The sequence below is a fragment of the Salmo salar genome, unplaced genomic scaffold (assembly GCF_905237065.1).
Source record: "Salmo salar unplaced genomic scaffold, Ssal_v3.1, whole genome shotgun sequence".
Classification (NCBI taxonomy): domain Eukaryota; kingdom Metazoa; phylum Chordata; class Actinopteri; order Salmoniformes; family Salmonidae; genus Salmo; species Salmo salar.
Window position 1 is genome coordinate 256587 of NW_025550956.1, and position 20364 is coordinate 276950.

General features: G+C 45.3%; 1 protein-coding gene across 1 annotated transcript in view; it reads left to right on the forward strand.

The window, feature by feature from the left end:
• Positions 1-20364, forward strand: part of ercc3 (excision repair cross-complementation group 3) — a 75600-nt gene that overhangs the window by 16059 nt on the left and 39177 nt on the right. The window contains exons 11-14 of the mRNA XM_045714207.1: positions 8870-9072; positions 11170-11266; positions 14928-15045; positions 15209-15327. Of these exons, the coding sequence (XP_045570163.1) occupies positions 8870-9072; positions 11170-11266; positions 14928-15045; positions 15209-15327 (537 nt within the window). The remainder of the gene's footprint in view (positions 1-8869; positions 9073-11169; positions 11267-14927; positions 15046-15208; positions 15328-20364) is intronic.

The following is a 20364-nucleotide window of genomic DNA, read 5'->3' on the forward strand; positions in this document are numbered from 1 at the left end:
GTGTCTCAAATAGGACCCTATTCCCTATATAGTGCACTACTTTAGACCAGGGCCCTATAGCACCCTATTCCCTATATAGTGCACTACTTTAGACCAGGGCCCTATAGAACCCTATTCCCTGTATAGTGCACTACTTTAGGTCAGGGCCCAATAGAACCCTATTCCCTGTATAGTGCACTACTTTAGGCCAGGGCCCAATAGAACAGAGCTATAGACCACAGAAGGGTATATGGGGACAGAGCTATATACTATATTAGAAGGGTAGATGGGGACAGAGCTATAGACCACATTAGAAGGGTAGATGGGGACAGAGCTATATACTATATTAGAAGGGTAGATGGGGGACAGAGCTATATAGTATATTAGAAGGGTATATGGGGACAGAGCTATATAGTATATTAGAAGGGTATATGGGGACAGAGCTATATAGTATATTAGAAGGGTATATGGGGACAGAGCTATATAGTATATTAGAAGGGTATATGGGGACAGAGCTATATAGTATATTAGAAGGGTATATGGGGACAGAGCTATATAGTATATTAGAAGGGTATATGGGGACAGAGCTATATAGTATATTAGAAGGGTATATGGGGACAGAGCTATATAGTATATTAGAAGGGTAGATGGGGACAGAGCTATAGACCACATTAGAAGGGTATGTGGGGACAGAGTTACAGACGACATTAGAAGGGTATATGGGGACAGAGCTATAGACCACATTAGAAGGGTATATAACGACAGAGCTATAGACCACATTAGAAGGGTATATGGGGACAGAGCTATAGACCACATTAGAAGGGTATATGGGGACAGAGCTATAGACCACATTAGAAGGGTAGATGGGGACAGAGCTATATAGTATATTAGAATTGTAGATGGGGACAGAGCTATATAGTATATTAGAAGGGTATATGGGGACAGAGCTATGTAGTATATTAGAAGGGTATATGGGGACAGAGCTATATACTATATTAGAAGGGTAGATGGGGACAGAGCTATAGACCACATTAGAAGGGTATATGGGGACAGAGCTATAGACCACATTAGAAGGGTATATGGGGACAGAGCTATAGACCACATTAGAAGGGTATATGGGGACAGAGCTACAGACGACATTAGAAGGGTATATGGGGACAGAGCTATAAACTATATTAGAAGGGTATTTGGGGACAGAGCTATATAGTATATTAGAAGGGTAGATGGGGACAGAGTTATAGACCACATTAGAAGGGTATATGGGGACAGAGCTGTATAGTATATTAGAAGGGTATATGGGGACAGAGCTATAGACCACATTAGAAGGGTATATGGGGACAGAGCTATAGACCACATTAGAAGGGTAGATGGGGACAGAGCTATAGACCACATTAGAAGGGTATATGGGGACAGAGCTATAGACCACATTAGATGGGGACAGAGCTATAGACCACATTAGAAGGGTAGATGTGGACAGAGCTATAGACCACATTAGAAGGGTAGATGGGGACAGAGCTATAGACCATATTAGAAGGGTATATGGGGACAGAGCGACAGATGACATTAGAAGGGTATATGGGGACAGAGCTATATAGTATATTAGAAGGGTAGATGGGGACAGAGCTATATAGTATATTAGAAGGGTATATGGGGACAGAGCTATATAGTATATTAGAAGGGTATATGGGGACAGAGCTATATAGTATATTAGAAGGGTATATGGGGACAGAGCTATAGACCACAGACGGGTATATGGGGACAGAGCTATATAATATATTAGACGGGTATATGGGGACAGAGCTATATAGTATATTAGAAGGGTATATGGGGACAGAGCTATAGACCACAGACGGGTATATGGGGACAGAGCTATATAATATATTAGACGGGTATATGGGGACAGAGCTATATAGTATATTAGAAGGGTATATGGGGACAGAGCTATAGACCACATTAGACGGTTATTTGGGGACAGAGCTATATACCATATTAGAAGGGTAGATGGGGACAGAGCTATATAGTATATTAGAAGGGTATATGGGGACAAAGCTACAGACCACATTAGAAGGGTATATGGGGACAGAGCTATAGACCACATTAGAAGGGTATATGGGGACAGAGCTGTATAGTATATTAGAAGGTTATATGGGGACAGAGCTATAGACAACATTAGAAGGGTATATGGGGACAGAGCTATAGACCACATTAGAAGGGTAGATGGGGACAGAGCTATAGACCACATTAGAAGGGTATATGGGGACAGAGCTATAGACCACATTAGAAGGGTAGATGGGGACAGAGCTATAGACCACATTAGAAGGGTATATGGGGACAGAGCTATATATCATATTAGAAGGGTATATGGGGACAGAGCTATAGACCACATTAGAAGGGTAGATGGGGACAGAGCTATAGACCACATTAGAAGGGTAGATGTGGACAGAGCTATAGACCACATTAGAAGGGTAGATGTGGACAGAGCTATAGACCACATTAGAAGGGTATATGGGGACAGAGCTACAGACGACATTAGAAGGGTATATGGGGACTGAGCTATAGACCACATTAGAAGGGTATATGGGAACAGAGCTATAGACCACATTAGAAGGGTATATGGGGACAGAGCTCTAGACCACATTAAAGGGTATATGGGGACAGAGCTATAGACCACATTAGAAGGGTATATGGGGACAGAGCTATAGAGTATTTTAGAAGGGTAGATGGGGACAGAGCTATAGACCACATTAGAAGGGTATATGGGGACAGAGCTATAGACCACATTAGAAGGGTATATGGGGACAGAGCTATAGACCACATTAGAAGGGTATATGGGGACAGAGCTATAGACCACATTAAAGGGTATATGGGGACAGAGCTATAGACCACATTAGAAGGGTATATGGGGACAGAGCTATAGACCACATTAGAAGGGTATATGGGGACAGAGCTATATATCATATTAGAAGGGTAGATGGGGACAGAGCTATAGACCACATTAGAAGGGTATATGGGGACAGAGCTATATAGTATTTTAGAAGGGTATATGGGGACAGAGCTATATACTATATTAGAAGGGTATATGGGGACAGAGCTATAGACCACATTAGAAGGGTATATGGGGACAGAGCTATATAGTATATTAGAAGGGTAGATGTGGACAGAGCTATAGACCACATTAGAAGGGTATATGGGGACAGAGCTATATACTATATTAGAAGGGTATATGGGGACAGAGCTATATACTATATTAGAAGGGTATATGGGCACAGAGCTATAGACCACATTAGAAGGGTAAATGGGGACAGAGCTATATACTATATTAGAAGGGTATATGGGGACAGAGCTATAGACCACATTAGAAGGGTAGATGGGGACAGAGCTATAGACCACATTAGAAGGGTATATGGGGACAGAGCTATAGACCACATTAGAAGGGTATATGGGGACAGAGCTATAGACCACATTAGAAGGGTAGATGGGGACAGAGCTATAGACCACATTAGAAGGGTAAATGGGGACAGAGCTATATACTATATTAGAAGGGTATATGGGGACAGAGCTATAGACCACATTAGAAGGGTAGATGGGGACAGAGCTATAGACCACATTAAAGGGTATATGGGGACAGAGCTATAGACCACATTAAAGGGTATATGGGGACAGAGCTATAGACCACATTAGAAGGGTATATGGGGACAGAGCTATAGACCACATTAGAAGGGTAGATGGGGACAGAGCTATAGACCACATTAGAAGGGTATATGGGGACAGAGCTATATATCATATTAGAAGGGTATATGGGGACAGAGCTATAGACCACATTAGAAGGGTAGATGGGGACAGAGCTATAGACCACATTAGAAGGGTAGATGTGGACAGAGCTATAGACCATATTAGAAGGGTATTTGGGGACAGAGCTACAGACGACATCAGAAGGGTATATGGGGACAGAGCTATAGACCACATTAGAAGGGTATATGGGGACAGAGCTATAAACTATATTAGAAGGGTATTTGGGGACAGAGCTATATAGTATATTAGAAGGGTAGATGGGGACAGAGCTATAGACCACATTAGAAGGGTATATGGGGACAGAGCTATAGACCACATTAGAAGGGTATATGGGGACAGAGCTATAGACCACATTAGAAGGGTAGATGGGGACAGAGCTATAGACCACGTTTTGGATCAGCCCCAACGTGATCTAGGAAGTGTTCTGTGTTTCTACCTTAAACCTTGTTAGTTCATCAAAATGAGAGAGAGGGCTGAAGTAATCAGGATTACTGTACTTGAGGTTGAGAATAATCCAGACTTAATTTTTCGGAGAAGTGTGAAGCTTATTCTTTTGTGAACTGCTGTACCATAAAGCACACGCTAACAGGCTGACTACACCGCTCGCGTCGTGTGCGCGAGCGTTGCAAAATAAATTTAGAAATCTATATTATTGCACCCACACTGCTCGCTCGCGCCAGCGAGCGTCTGGGTTGCCAAGGGCTGAAATAGAAGTCATTTCTATTTCTGACGCAGATCGCGCTGCAAGTCCTGCCTCTCCCATCTCCTCATTGGTTAATCGAAGCAGGTACCCACGTGGGTGACTGAAAGACAAACGAGGTCAGTGGCGGTAATGCACCTAATTTATGAAAGTTGCCAATCACCAAATAAAGTCAAGAGAAGAAAAAGCCTGGAAAGAGGAGAGATGACTAGAAACGATTCGGTTGGCCGTTTTATGTGTGGATTCATTGGTGGAGTAGAGGACCTTGTTTAAGAGATATTGTACCAAATCCGTCCGTTAAAAGGCTGCAAACAGTTCGTGGTTCTTTATTGACGTGTTATTTACAACTGTAAGACAATATTAGGCTATCCCTCGAAGTTGAAATATCAATCAATCAAATGTATTTATAAAGCCCTTCTTAGGTCAGCCGATGTCACAAAGTGTTTGTACAGAAACCCAGCCTAAAACCCCAAACAGAAAGCAATGCAGATGGTAGTATCACGGCCTGGTATCACCTGATATATCGTCACATCTACAACAATCTCCAGGCTTCCCTAATAACCGTCACGTTTTGTAACGAGAAGAAAATAATAACATTCGGTAAAACTACACAGTCGTCTAGAAAAACCAACACACTGGACGTAATAAAGACATCACCAAGGTTTCCATAGTGACACTAGTCCCCTCCCAGTAGGGCTTAAGCCAATAGGAAGCTGGTGGTGGTTAGGTAGTCATGATGGTATGAGGGCCAGGTTGGGAATGGGACCAGGACACCAGGGTTAACACCTCTAGTCTTTACCTGTTGCTCCAGCAGACAGTCTACACATAAAGCTTCATGTTACTGACGTGTTGTTGAAGTCTACTTCCCTCCTAATTGATGAAATGTTGAATTGTAAACGTATGCTTGAAAACTGATTTAAAAAATAAAAAAAAAGAGGGAAGTAAGATCAGGTGAAACCAGGGCTGGATAGGATGACGTAAGGTTTTGGATCAAGTCAGGTCTAGTTTAGTTAATTACTTCATTAGGATTCCCATTATCTACGGCACATGCTGCAGCTACTCTTCCTGGGGTCAAGGTTCCATTCTGGGCATCAATGACTTGAAAGCAGACGGTTCCTGTTTTTCTCTCAGCCAATGAACATACGGCAGTGGACTTCTTCTCTGAGTTCAGAGCTTCTTCATCTCAGTAAATGGTTATCTGACAATAAGCTGTCACTCCACCTGGGTAAAACTGAATCAATCCTGTTTGGATCCAAGATTAAACTGGGAGGATCCCCTGGCTTTAATGTCACAGCGCAACAGCATATTTGCACTATAGCATATTGGCCAGAGACCGACTCGCCCTATGTCACAACTCTCCTTCCCTGGCAGTAGATACCAGTAAAACTCCTTCCCTGGCAGTAGATGCCAGTAAAACTCCTTCCCTGGCAGTAGATGCCAGTAAAACTCCTTCCCTGGCAGTAGATGCCAGTAAAACTCCTTCCCTGGCAGTAGATGCCAGTAAAACTCCTTCCCTGGCAGTAGATGCCAGTAAAACTCCTTCCCTGGCAGTAGATGCCAGTAAAACTCCAGCCAACACAGTGGTTAGCACCAGGACACTGTGAGCTACCTTGGATGTCAGATAGTCACCTATCAGGTGAGAGAGTACAACCTTAAAGACTCACTCCAGCTATTTTGAACGTTTCCTGTTGAAAAACAATATCCCAGTATGAAAACAGTAATGTACTCACATAAGGGTAAACAAACTCAGCAAAAAAAGAAAAGTCCCTTTTTCAGGACCCTGTCTTTCAAATATAATTCGTAAAAATCTAAATAACTTCACAGATCTTCATTGTAAAGGGTTTAAACACTGTTTCCCGTGCTTGTTCAATGAACGATAAACAATTAATGAACACGCACCTGTGGAACTATCGTTAAGACACTAACAGCTTACAGACGGTAGGCAATTAAGGTCACCGTTATGAGAACTTAGGACACTAAAGAGGCCTTTCTACTGACTCTGGAAAAACACCAAAAGAAAGATGCCCAGGGTCCCTGCTCATCTGCGTGAACATGCCTTAGGCATGCTGCAAGGAGGCATGAGGACTGCATTTACATTTAAGTCATTTAGCAGACGCTCTTATCCAGAGCGACTTACAAATTGGTGCATTCACCTTATGATATCCAGTGGAACAACCACTTTACAATAGTGCATCTAAATATTTTAAGGGGGGGTTAGAAGGATTACTTTATCCTATCCTAGGTATTCCTTAAAGAGGTGGGGTTTCAGGTGTCTCCGGAAGGTGGTGATTGACTCCGCTGTCCTGGCGTCGTGAGGGAGCTTGTTCCAGCATTGGGGTGCCAGAGCAGCGAACAGTTTTGACTGGGCTGAGCGGGAACTGTGCTTCCTCAGAGGTAGGGAGGCGAGCAGGCCAGAGGTGGATGAACGCAGTGCCCTTGTTTGGGTGTAGGGCCTGATCAGAGCCTGAAGGTACGGAGGTGCCGTTCCCCTCACAGCTCCGTAGGCAAGCACCATGGTCTTGTAGCGGATGCGAGCTTCAACTGGAAGCCAGTGGAGAGAGCGGAGGAGCGGGGTGACGTGAGAGAACTTGGGAAGGTTGAACACCAGACGGGCTGCGGCGTTCTGGACTGCAGATGTGGCCAGGGCACTGAATTGCAATGCCCGTACTGTGAGACGCCTAAGACAGCGCTACAGGGAGACAGGACGGACAGCTGATCGTCCTCGCAGTGGCAGACCACGTAGTTGACAGCGAGAGGACGTTTCTTTTTTTTTTGTTGCTGAGTTTGATGTTATAATGAAAACTAATGTTTTGTTTTTGTAGACAAGTGAAAACTCCATGGAGTAGGTCTGATAATGCCCTGTGATGTCATCACCTCCTCCGAGGACCAATAGAGGTGAAAAGAGGACAGCCCCCCCAACTTGTTCCATGTCATGTCATACCAAAACCACCTGTTGAGACGTGCCTTTTGTTTCAGTAAAATCAGGAGATACATGAGGGGACAAGGAGACTGGAGTGTGTCTCAAAGTGAACCAAAAGGTCAAGTTTCTGTCTAGGAAAGCTGGATGTCTGGAAGCACTACAGCAAAGGTGGGAAACTCCAGTCCCCGAGGGCCTGATTGATGGCACAGCTTTGTCCCCAGGTCCCCCAGCTAACACACCTGACTCCAATAATCACCTAATCCTGATCTTCAGTTTAGAATGCAATTTGATTAATCAGCTGTGTTTCCTAACGATGGAGAACAAGTGTGACATCAATCAGGACCTTGAGGACTGGAGTTGCCCACCCCTGAACTACAGCCACTGGCAGGCAGGTGATTACCACTAGTACACGGAACCCAAACCGGCTGCGCGCGTGCGCCATCGTGCATAAATGTATTTTGTCCCCCTACACCAAACGTGATCACGACAAGCAGGTTAAAATATCAAAACAAACTCTGAACCAATTATATTAACTTGGGGACAGGTCGAAAAGCATTAAACATTTATGGCAATTTAGCTAGCTAGCTTGCACTTGCTAGGTAATTTGACCTATTTAGCTAGCTTGCTGTTGCAAGCTAATTTGTCCTGGGATATAAACATTGAGTTGTTATTTTACCTGAAATGCACAAGGTCCTCTACTCCGACAATTAATCCACACATAAAACGGTCAACCGAATCATTTCTAGTCATCTCTCCTCCTTCCAGGCTTTTTCTTCTTTTGACTTTATATGGCGATTGGCAACTTTCATAAATTAGGTGCATTACCGCCACTGACCTCGTTCGTCTTTCAGTCACCCACGTGGGTACCTGCTTCTATAAACCAATGAGGAGATGGCACGTGGGTACCTGCTTCTATAAACCAATGAGGAGATGGCACGTGGGTACCTGCTTTTATAAACCAATGAGCAGATGGCACGTGGGTACCCGCTTCTATTAACCAATGAGGAGATGGGAGAGGCAGGACTTGCAGCGCGATCTGCGTCAGAAATGAAGAAACCGTACCTCGTTTTTCAACCACTCTACAAATTTCTTATTAACAAACTATAGTTTTGCCAAGTCGGTTAGGACATCTACTTCGTGCATGACACAAGTCATTTATCCAACAATTGTTTACAGACTTATAACTCACTGTATCACAATTCCAGTGGTTTAGAAGTTTACCTACACTAAGTTGACTGTGCCTTTTAAAAAGCTTGGAAAAGACCAGAAAATGATGTCATGGCTTTAGAAGCTTCTGATAGGCTAATTGACATCATTTGAGTCAATTGGAGGTGTACCTGTGGATGTACTTCAAGGCCTACCTTCTTTGTTTGACGACATGGGAAAAATCTAAAGAAATCAGCCAAGACCTCAGGGGGGAAAAAAACAAAACTTACTACTTCCATACTTCCACGGAAATGTGTTGGTCCTTCTTCTAGGTGTGGTGTCCGATGTCTCCAGAGTTCTACCGAGAATACGTGGCCATCAAGACGAAGAGACGTATCCTCCTCTACACCATGAACCCCAACAAGTTCAGAGCCTGTCAGTTCCTCATCAAGTTCCACGAGAGACGCAACGACAAGATCATGGTGTTCGCTGACAACGTCTTCGCTCTGAAGGAGTACGCTATCCGCCTCAACAAGTAGGTAACACACACACACACACACACACACACACACACACAGCCATCTGCCTCAACAGGTAGGTAGAGACACACACACACACACACACACACACACACACAGCCATCTGCCTCAACAGGTAGGTAGAGACACACACACACACACACACACACACACACACACACACACAGCCATCTGCCTCAACAGGTAGGTGGAAAGAGACACACACAAGTGGCTCAACGACGTCATCCCCACAGTGACCGTACCTGCAGTGCATTCTGGACGTATTCAGACCCTTCCCTTTTTCCACATTTTGTTCCGTTAAAAATTCTCATCAATCTAAACACAATACTCCATAATGACATCACAATACTCCATAATGACATCACAATACTCCATAATGACATCACAATACCCCATAATGACATCACCATACTCCATACTGACATCGCAATACCCCATAATGACATCGCAATACCCCATAATGACATCGCAATACCCCATAATGACATCGCAGTACCCCATAATGACATCACAGTACCCCATAATGACATCGCAGTACCCCATAATGGCATCACAATACCCCATAATGACATCACAATAAACAGGTTTTTAGACAGAAATACCTTATTTACATAAGTATTCAGACCCTTTGCTATGAGACTCGAAATTGAGCTCAGGTGCATCCTGTTTCCATTGATCATCCTTGAGATGTTTCTACAACTTGATTGGAATCCACCTGGGGTAAATTCAATTGATTGGACATGATTTGGAAAGACACACACCTGTCTATATAAGGTCCCACAGTTGACAGTTCATGACAGAACAAAAACCAAGTCATGAGGTTGAAGGAATTGTCCGTAGAGGTCCGAGACAGGATTGTGTCGAGGCACAGATCTGGGGAAGGGTACCAAAAAATGTCTGCAGAATTGAAGGTCCCCAAAAACACAGTGGCCTCCATCATTCTTAAATGGAAGAAGTTTGGAACCACCAAGACTCTTCCTAGAGCTGGCCACCTGGCAAAACTGAGCAATCAGGGGAAGAAGGGCCTTGGTCAGGGAGGTGACCAAGAACCCGGTGGTCACTCTGACAGAGCTCCAGAGTTCCTCTGTGGAGATGGTTGACCTTATGGAAGATTCTCCCATCTCTGCAGCACTGCACCAATCAGGCCTTTATGGTAGAGTGGCAAGACGGAAGCCACTCCTCAGTAAAAGGCACATGACAACCCGCTTGGAGTTTGCCAAAATAAATCTAAAGACTCTCAGACCATGAGAAACAAGATTCTCTGGTCTGATGAAACCAAGATTGAACTCTTTGGCCTGAAAGCCAAGCGTCACGTCTGGAGGAAGCCTGGCACCATCCCTACGGTTAAGCATGGTGGTGGCAGCATTATGCCGTGGGGATGTTTTTCAGCGGCAGGGACTGGGAGACTAGTCAGGATCGAGGCAAAGATGAACGGAGGAAAGTACAGAGTAACTCCTGAGTGCTCAGGACCTCAGGACAAAGACCCTGAGCACACAGCCAAGACAACGCAGGAGTGGCTTCGGGACAAGTCTCTGAATGTCCTTGAGTGGCCCAGCCAGAGACCGGACTTGAACCCGATTGAACATCTCTGGAGAGACCTGAAAATAGCTGTGCAGCGACGCTCCCCATCCAACCTGACAGAGCTTGAGATGATCTGCAGAGAAGAATGGGAGAAACTCCCCAAATACAAGTGTGCCAGGCTTGTAGAGTCATACTCAAGAAGACTCGAGGCTGTAATCGCTGCCAAAGGTACTTCAACAAAAGTACTGAGTAAAGGGTCTGAATACTTATGTAAATGTGATATCAGTTTTTTGGGGGGTGGGGGAAGAATAAAAAAAAAAAAACGTTTTTGCTTTATCATCATGTCTATGGAATGTTTTGTTTCTTTATTTAAGGAAAAAATGTACCAAAATACAGAGAAAGTCAAGAGGTCTGAATACTTTCTGAATGCTCGGTTATTACCTCGTACCTCAGTACTGGTACCATGTGTATATATAGCCATGTTATTACCTCGTACCTCAGTACTGGTACCATGTGTATATAGCCATGTTATTACCTCGTACCCCCTATATCTATAATGTCTCTCCTCTCAGGCCCTATATCTACGGCCCCACCTCTCAGGGAGAGAGGATGCAGATCCTGCAGAACTTTAAACACAACCCCAAGATCAACACCATCTTCATCTCCAAGGTAACCAACTCCTCCCCCCACATCACGTGTCTCCAAGGTAACCACCCCCCATCACGTGTCTCCAAGGTAACCAGCCCCTCCCCCATCACGTGTCTCCAAGGTAACCAACCCCTCCCCCATCACGTGTCTCCAAGGTAACCAACCCCTCCCCCATCACGTGTCTCCAAGGTAACCAACCCCTCCCCCATCGCGTGTCTCCAAGGTAACCAACCCCTCCCCCATCGCGTGTCTCCAAGGTAGCCAACCCCTCCCCCATCGCGTGTCTCCAAGGTAACCAACCCCTCCCCCATCGCGTGTCTCCAAGGTAACCAACCCCTCCCCCCATCGCGTGTCTCCAAGGTAACCAACCCCTCCCCCCATCGCGTGTCTCCAAGGTAACCAACCCCTCCCCCCATCACATAATATCTCCAAGGTAACCAACCCCTCCCCCCATCACATAATATCTCCAAGGTAACCAACCCCTCCCCTCCCATCGCGTGTCTCCAAGGTAACCAACCCCTCCCCCATCACATAATATCTCCAAGGTAACCAACCCCTCCCCCCCATCACATAATATCTCCAAGGTTACCTGGGCTGTGTTCATCTCCAAACGGGCAGGGACCTAAGTGAATTTGGTTGTGAAACATTTTGCTCCAGTTATAATGAATCCATCCCCGGGTTGAGTGGCTCAGTCTGTCATCTCACACTGTGGTCATACGCTGATAACTGAGGATTTCTGGGTAAGGCCAGCTGAATGTGTTTTATAGTGTGGTCTCTCTTCTTCTTTAGTCGTCATGTGAGAGGGAGATGCACCCTCGTGTACCCATGTCCAGCTAACGACCAACATAAACACACTGTCTTCCCAGGGTGCACCACTTCAATGTTCCTTGGTATAGATTCTACACAGCGTCTTCCCAGGGTGCACCACTTCAATGCTCCTTGGTATAGATTCTACACAGCGTCTTCCCAGGGTGCACCACTTCAATGCTCCTTGGTATAGATTCTACACCGTGTCTTCCCAGGGTGCACCACTTCAATGCTCCTTGGTATAGATTCTACACAGTGTCTTCCCAGGGTGCACCACTTCAATGCTCCTTGGTATAGATTCTACACACTGTCTTCCCAGGGTACACCACTTCAATGTTCCTTGGTATAGATTCTACACAGTGTCTTCCCAGGGTGCACCGCTTCAATGCTCCTTGCTATAGATTCTACACAGTGTCTGGAACTCTCTTGGAAGGATGTGACATCGTTCTTCCTCCAGAAACTCCATGATGTGGTGTTTTGTTTGACGGTGGAGGAAAACGCCGTCTCAGGCGCTGCTCCAGAATCTCCCAGACGTGTTTCTATTGGGTTGAGATCTGATGACTGAGACGGCCGTGGCGTAAACGGTCATCTCAGCCATTCGGTGACCTCTCGTGTCCTGTCGATGGTTATCATTGTCCTCCTTTTGGGGGCAAAGCCAAAGTAGCCAAAATAATGGCCTGCCCAGCATTTTTATACATGATCCTAAGCATGATGGGATGTTAACCTGTCTGGGCTAGGGGGCAGTATTTTCACGGCCGAATGAAAAACGTACCCAATTTAAACAGGTTCCTACTCTGGCCTAGAATATGCATATTATTAGTAGATTTGGATAGAAAACACTCTGAAGTTTCTAAAACTGTTTGAATGGTGTCTGTGAGTATAACAGAACTCATATGGCAGGCAAAAACCTGAGAAAATCCAAGCAGGAAGTGGAAAGTCTGAGAATTGTAGTTCTTCTTTTGATTCTCTATCGAAACTACAGTGTCTGTGAAGGACGTTGCACTTCCTAAGGCTTCCATTGGCTGTCAACAGCCTTCAGAAAGTGGTTTGAGCCTTCTCCTGTCACTGGGCAGAGTATAGGAGCTCAGTTACTGAGTGGTCTGCCTGGCAACAAAGGGATTGGATATGCGCGAGCACGCCGTTCCTTCTTTTTCTCCTTGAATGAATACGCTATTGTCCGGTTGGCATATTATTGCAATTTCACGTTAAAAATACCATAAAGATTGATTTCAAACAGCGTTTGACATGCTTCTAAGTACGGTAATGGAACATTTTGACTTTTCGTCTCTGGTTCCGCACTCGCGCGTTATGCCTTTGGATAAGTGCTTTGTACGCACGAACAAAACGGAGGTATTTGGGCATAAATATGGATTCTTTCGAACAAAAACAACATTTCTTGTGAAAGTAGCAGTCCTGGAGTGCATTCTGACGAAGATCAGCAAAGGTAAGAGAATATTTCTAATACTAATTCTGAGTTTAGGTTGCCCCGAACTTGGCGGGTGTCTGAATAGCTCGCCGTGATGGCTGAGCTATGTACTCAGAATATTGAAAAATGTGCTTTCTCCGTAAAGCTATTTTAAAATCTGACACAGCGGTTGCATAAAGGAGTACTGTATCTATAATTCTTTAAATAACTGTTATATATTTTGTCAACGTTTATGATGAGTATTTTTGTAAATTGATGTGCACATTCACCGGACGTTTTGGTGGGAATACATTTTCTGAACATCACGCACCAATGTAAAATGCTGTTTTTGGATATAAATATGAACTTTATCGAACAAAAAATACATGTATTGTGTAACATGATGTCCTAGGAGTGTCATCTGATGAAGATCGTCAAATGTTAGTGCTTCATTTAGCTGTGTTTTGGGTTTTATTGACACATGTCCTTGCTTGGAAGATGGCTGTGTGATTATTTTGGTCTATGTACTCTCCTAACATAATCTAATGTTTTGCCTTCGCTGTAAAGCCTTTTTGAAATCGGACAATGTGGTTACATCAAGGAGAAGTGTATCTATAAAATGGTGGACGCTAGCGTCCCACGTAGCCCATTGAAGTTAATTGCTTAATTAACTCAGGAATCACACCTGTGTGGAAGCACCTGCTTTCAATATACTTTGTATCCCTCATTTACTAAATTGTTTCCATTATTTTGGCAGTTACCTGTATGTATTCACTCACTCTCTGTCTGTCTGTCTGTCTGTCTGTCTGTCTGTCTGTCTGTCTGTCTGTCTGTCTGTCTGTCTGTCTGTCTGTCTGTCTGTCTGTCTGTCTGTCTGTCTGTCTGTCTGTCTGTCTGTCTGTCTGTCTGTCTGTCTGTCTGTCTGTTCTGTCTGTCTGTCTGTCTGTCTGTCTGTCTGTCTGTCTGTCTGTCTGTCTGTCTCGTTCGTCTGTCTGTCTGTCTGTCTGTCTGTCTGTCTGTCTGTCTGTCTGTCTGTCTGTCTGTCTGTCTGTCTGTCTGTCTGTCTGTCTGTCTGTCTGTCTGTCTGTCTGTCTGTCTGTCTGTCTGTCTGTCTGTCTGTCTGTCTGTCTGTCTGTCTGTCTGTCTGTCTGTCTGTCTGTCTGTCTGTCTGTTCTGTCTGTCTGTCTGTCTGTCTGTCTGTCTGTCTGTCTGTCTGTCTGTCTGTCTGTCTGTCTCGTCTGTCTGTCTGTCTGTCTGTCTGTCTGTTCTGTCTGTCTGTCTGTCTCGTCTGTCTGTCTGTCTGTCTGTCTGTCTGTCTGTCTCGTCTGTCTGTCTGTCTGTTCTGTCTGTCTGTTCTGTCTGTCTGTCTGTCTGTCTGTCTGTCTGTCTGTCTGTCTGTCTGTCTGTCTGTCTGTCTGTCTGTCTGTCTGTCTGTCTGTCTGTCTGTCTGTCTCTCTCCGTTGTCCCCAGGTGGGGGACACGTCCTTTGACCTGCCGGAGGCTAATGTTCTGATCCAGATCTCCTCTCATGGAGGTTCTCGCAGACAGGAGGCTCAGAGGCTGGGCAGGGTGCTGCGTGCCAAGAAAGGTGTGTGTGTCTCTGTGTATGTGTAACCATCACTTGTATGTGTTGTGTGGTCAAATGCCATAATTGATTTGACTGTGAGATTGAAGTTGACCTGTCACTGATAATATTTTCCTGTTTCCCCTTTCTACACACACACACACACCTGCACACACACCTCCACCAGGTATGGTCGCGGAGGAGTATAATGCCTACTTCTACTCGTTGGTGTCTCAGGATACCCAGGAGATGGCCTACAGCACCAAGAGACAGAGGTTCCTAGTGGACCAGGGTTACAGCTTCAAGGTCCGTTACTATACAATACTAAACCTACAGCACCAAGAGACAGAGGTTCCTAGTGGACCAGGGTTACAGGTCCATTACTATACAATACTAACCCAAACAGTGTTTCCCCTATATTACTTTAGCAGTGGCGGGGTGTTTGGTACTAAAAAATATTTTTAAACAGTTTTGCTGGAGACATGCTTTTAAAGGGATAGTGGGAGATTTTGGCTGTTAACCCCAAAAGTTCGAGGCCACGGGGATGGTACAGTCCATCACTCTAAACCTTTTAATAATGAAATTGTATACGGTTATATTATGTATAAAAAAAAAATAATTATGGTGCAAAACTAAGAAATGGAATATAATTTTATAAGAAATGGTCTTTCTCCCACATTGGATACGGTTGCCGTCCGTTGTTCTGAAACATCTACTTCAGGGCAGCATAGAACTGGTACCTTCCCCCATGTTGTCATGTGCATAAAACTAAATTAACATGTTGAGATCAGGAACAAGGAGGAGGAGGAGGCGGCAGAGACGAAGAAACAGCCTTGTTGTCTGAGAAAAGTGAGGCGAGGAAACCCCGAAATGTTTAATTAGGTCTATAATCATCAGCCTTAACTGTTAAATGTGGCTGGCTTTATAAATCATCCATATATATCTACAGAAATAGGACAGATCCTGCTTCTGTTGTCTGTTTGAGTGTTTCTTTAATAGACGACTGATTCCGTGAGCACCAAGCCTCCTGCAACGCTTGGTCCTGTACCGTTACGTCCCCCCTCTTTGTAGCCGTCAGAAAATAGTGTCTCTGGATTGTCTCCTGAGGAGGTTTTTTGTTTTGTTTTTTGTACTTCTTCCGTGCAGTGTTATTTTTTATATCCAAGGGGTACTGTACTGTGATGGCCTCTGCATTGGGGTGGGGGAGGCTGTGAAACCCTTACTGCCGTTCTCGGGCTCAAGAGTTTTCACACATCTGAATTTACACTTCAGTGCTAATTCAAGGTGCTGCTTAGTAGCCTTATTTACTTATCTTTATATAACAAAATTTACCTAGAGATGAATATTTTACTTTTTGTCTTCAGAAGTAGCTTCAGACTGAATATTTCTCACTGAGTGTTTTGTTGGATGGTATTTCTGGGTTCTGCTGTGTTTCCTTCTGCAGGTTTTGGTTTGTGAGAAGTTTTTGTTTCTTGCTAGTCATTGGTTTGTAAGAATCCATTCAGGTCATTTTGTCCAAAATCAAGGTTTCAGGTATAGGATTTTTGATTTGGTTTGAATGTTTTGAGGTAGAGGGTAGTATCCTGTATAAGTCATTGTGTAAAAAAATAAATAAAAAAATAAATGTTTATTTACATTTATCCAACTATAATTATATTATTTTGCAGAAGAACTCAGGGAGCCCATGGTCTCTCTGTCCCTCCCCTCTTCTCTGCTCCCCCCCCCACAACCCTGCTCTCTGTCTGGATCACATGTAAACGGCAGATACTGTATGACCTATGGAGCTCTGAGTTTCCAGAATGTACTTTCAAGGACAAAGTATTTTTAATTTGACCTGATCACAGAGTTGGGGGGAGGAAGAGTGCTTTAGTTTGCTCCGGCTCAAATTAAGCACTGATCTAATCTCTGTCCTCCTCCTCTCTCTCCTCCTCCTCCTCCCTAATCTCCCCCTCTCTCTCTCTCTCTCTCTCTCTCTCTCTCTCTGTCCTTCCCCCTCTCTCTCCTCTTCCTCCCTAATCTCCCCCTCTCTCCTCTTCCTCCTCTTCCTCCCTAATCTCCCCCTCTCTCTCCCCCTCTCTCCTCCCCCTCTCTCCTCCCCTCTCTCCTCCCCTCTCTCCTCCCCTCTCTCCCTTCTCTCTCTCCTCTTCTCTCTCTCCTCTTCTCTCCTCCTCCCTCTCCCTCTCTCCCTCCCTCTCTCCCTCTCTCCCTCCCTCTCTCCCTCTCTCCCTCTCTCCCTCTCTCTCTCTCTCTCCCTCCCTCTCTCTCCCTCCCTCTCTCTCTCTCTCTCTCTCTCTCTCTCTCTCTCTCTCTCTCTCTCTCTCTCTCTCTCTCTCTCTCTCTCTCTCTCTCTCTCTCTCTCTCTCTCTCTGCATGCAGGGAGTTTTTTGGAGTTTGAGTGTTTGGTCCGGAGGACTCTGTCCTAACTAACTTTCTAGACTCTTTTCTTGATCTTTTTCTTACATTTTATTTTCTATGGTGTACGGTTAATGCAATATTTGTTTTAGCGGTATCCACCGTTTTTTTTCAGAGTTAGGGTGGAAGAGCACAGAGTAAGTTTTCTGGGGTTTGCAAGGTGTGGTATGCGCGATGGCTTCTCAGCCTAGCGCGTAGGAGACGCTGTCGATACGGCATGGATTCAGGTGTGTTCCTGAGAATGGAGTTAAGGTGGAGGAGGTTCTGCTCGCAGTCGGCGAACAGGTAGGAGCTGAATTTATACATTCTGCTTCTAGAATGAACAAAGCGGTGGTGGTGTTCATGAAAAGAGAAGATTTGGTTGGTAGGCTAATTGCTAGTGGAATATTTGTAAGGGATGTGTTGGTGCCAGTTTTACCTCTTTCTACCCCTTTGACAAGAGTAGTTGTTGCAAATTTACCTCCGTTTATTACGGACGATCAAATCAGGAAAGAGCTGAGTCGTTTTGGTAAGTTTGCTAGCGGGTTTCGTGTACTGTCGGCAGGTTTTCAGGCAGCTGCTGTTAAGCACGTTGTTTCGTTCCGGAGGCAAGTGTTTATGTTTCTGAACAACAATGAGCAACAGCTAAATGTGCATTTTAAAGTGAGGCATGGGGAGGGGCTCTATGCAGGGTTTGCCAGCACAGACAGTCTACGGTGTTTTGAGTGTGGGGATTTGGGGCATAAGAGCTTTGCGTGCCCACATAAAGGCCGTAGACAAAGTGAGGGTACAAGCGCCGGTGGGGGAAATCGAGGTCAAAGTGCAGGGGGAAATGAGATGCAGACAGCAGAGGCTGGGCCTAGTCATACCAGGGATGGTGGGGTAGCTGAGGCTGGGTCTAGTAAGGCAAGAGATGGTGGGGTAGAGGAGGCTGGGTCTAGTCAGACTAGAGATGGTGGTGTAGCGGAGGCTGGGTCTAGTCAGGCTAGGGATGGTGGTGTAGCGGAGGCTGGGTCTAGTCAGGCTAGGGATGGTGGTGTAGCGGAGGCTGGGTCTAGTCAGGCTAGAGATGGTGGTGTAGCGGAGGCTGGGTCTAGTCAGGCTAGAGATGGTGGGGTAGCGGAGGCTGAGCCTAGTCAGGCTAGAGATGGTGGGGTAGTGGAGGCTGAGCCTAGTCAGGCTAGAGATGGTGGGGTAGCTGAGGCTGGGCTTAGCTATGATATGGAGGATGGTGTAAATGATGCTGGGCCTAGTCATGCTATGGAGGGTGGTGTAGAGGATGCTAGGTCTAGTCAGGTTATGCTAGTGGATGAGGAGAGTATAGTGGGGAAGTGTAAGAGACTAGGGGGGGAGGAGGAGGGTGCCAAGCGGAAAAGGAAAAAGGTTGTGGTTAAAGGCACAATGGAAATTTTGCCTGTTGCTGTGGGGGATGCCCTGACCAGAGAGGAAGAGCAGGTGGTCAGGGTGGGAGATAGAGATGAGGAGGAAAGTGAGTCAGAGGAAGAGGAGATATTTTTTCAGACTCCTCTTCAATAGGCTCGGAGCTGACAGCCAGTCAAGCAGAGGGGTCTAAGTACACGTTGAGAGAACTGACAAGGTTCCTGAATGAGACAAAGGGGAAAAAAGTTAATCTTGAGGCTTTTTTCCCTGATTCAAGAAAGTTTGTACGATCAGTACAACATGCTGTGAAAAATGAGGGGCATGGTGTCCTCTCACCCAGGAAACGGTTTAGGTTGAGGAAGTGGGTCACAACAGTGCGTAAGGGTCTACCTTCAGACACTGTTTAGATGTATACTTTCTTTCTGACACTGGGATTTTTGAGCTTTGCTATTGGTCTTTTTTCTCTGCTGGTTTTTCTCCCACTTCTTATGGAGACTCTACGGGTAGGCTCGCTCAATATAAATGGCGCCAGAGATGCGGGAAAGAGGAGTGTGTTGGGTGAATATGTAAAACAAAAAAAAGTACAGGTGTTGTTTCTGCAGGTGACACATAGTGATGTGTTGAATGGAGTCGATTGGGGGCTCTGGTGGAAAGGGGCAAGTGTGTTGAGCCATGGGACAAATCTTAGTGCAGGAGTGGCAGTCCTTTTTGCACCGGGTCTGTCTGTAAAAATTTGCTCCTCAAAGGAGGTGTGTAGGGGTAGGCTCCTTGTTGTTAAAGCAGAAATTAACAACATGGTTTTTGTCTTTATAAATGCCTAACACAGGGAGAGAAAGAGGGGTTCTATTTGGGAGTCTTAGACAGGAACTCTCACAGGTAGCGCCTGAGGAGACGCTGGTGGTTGGAGGGGACTGGAACTGCACAATGGATTTTACAAAAGACAGAAATGGGGAAGAGCCTCATTCAGTGTCAGTGGGAGTGTTAAGGGATATTATTTATCAGTTCGATCTAGTGGATGTTTGGAGAACTAAACATCCGAACACAAGACAGTACACATGGGTGAAGGTTTTTGGGGCTAGGGTGAGTGCAGCCCGACTTGATCGGTTTTATATGTCTAGGAATCGGACCAATAGGCTGTTGGGCGCTACCATTCTCCCAGTGGGGTTTTCCGATCATCACATAACCATGGCTCGGCTGTCTATTTCACCAGGGCCCCGGCAGGCATCCTATTGGAAATTCAATGTAAAGCTCTTACAAGATGCCACTTTTTGCGCAGGTTTCCAGACCTTCTGGGAAAGGTGGAGGCAGCGAATAGAGGAGTATGAGTCTCTGAGCCAATGGTGGGATGTGGGGAAAGTCCAAATTCGGCTTTTCTGTCAACAGTACACAGCTCTCTCATCCTTAGAGGCTAGGAGAGTTTTGGGGGAACTAGAGCGGTGTATTAGTGAGATGGAGGTACAGATGGTGGGGCAAGGCAATGTAGGCCTCCAGGCTAATTTAGCTGAATTACGCAGGGACCTGGGCAGTTTTTTCCAGGTTAAAGCAAAGGGAGCACTTGTAAGAGCTAGGTTC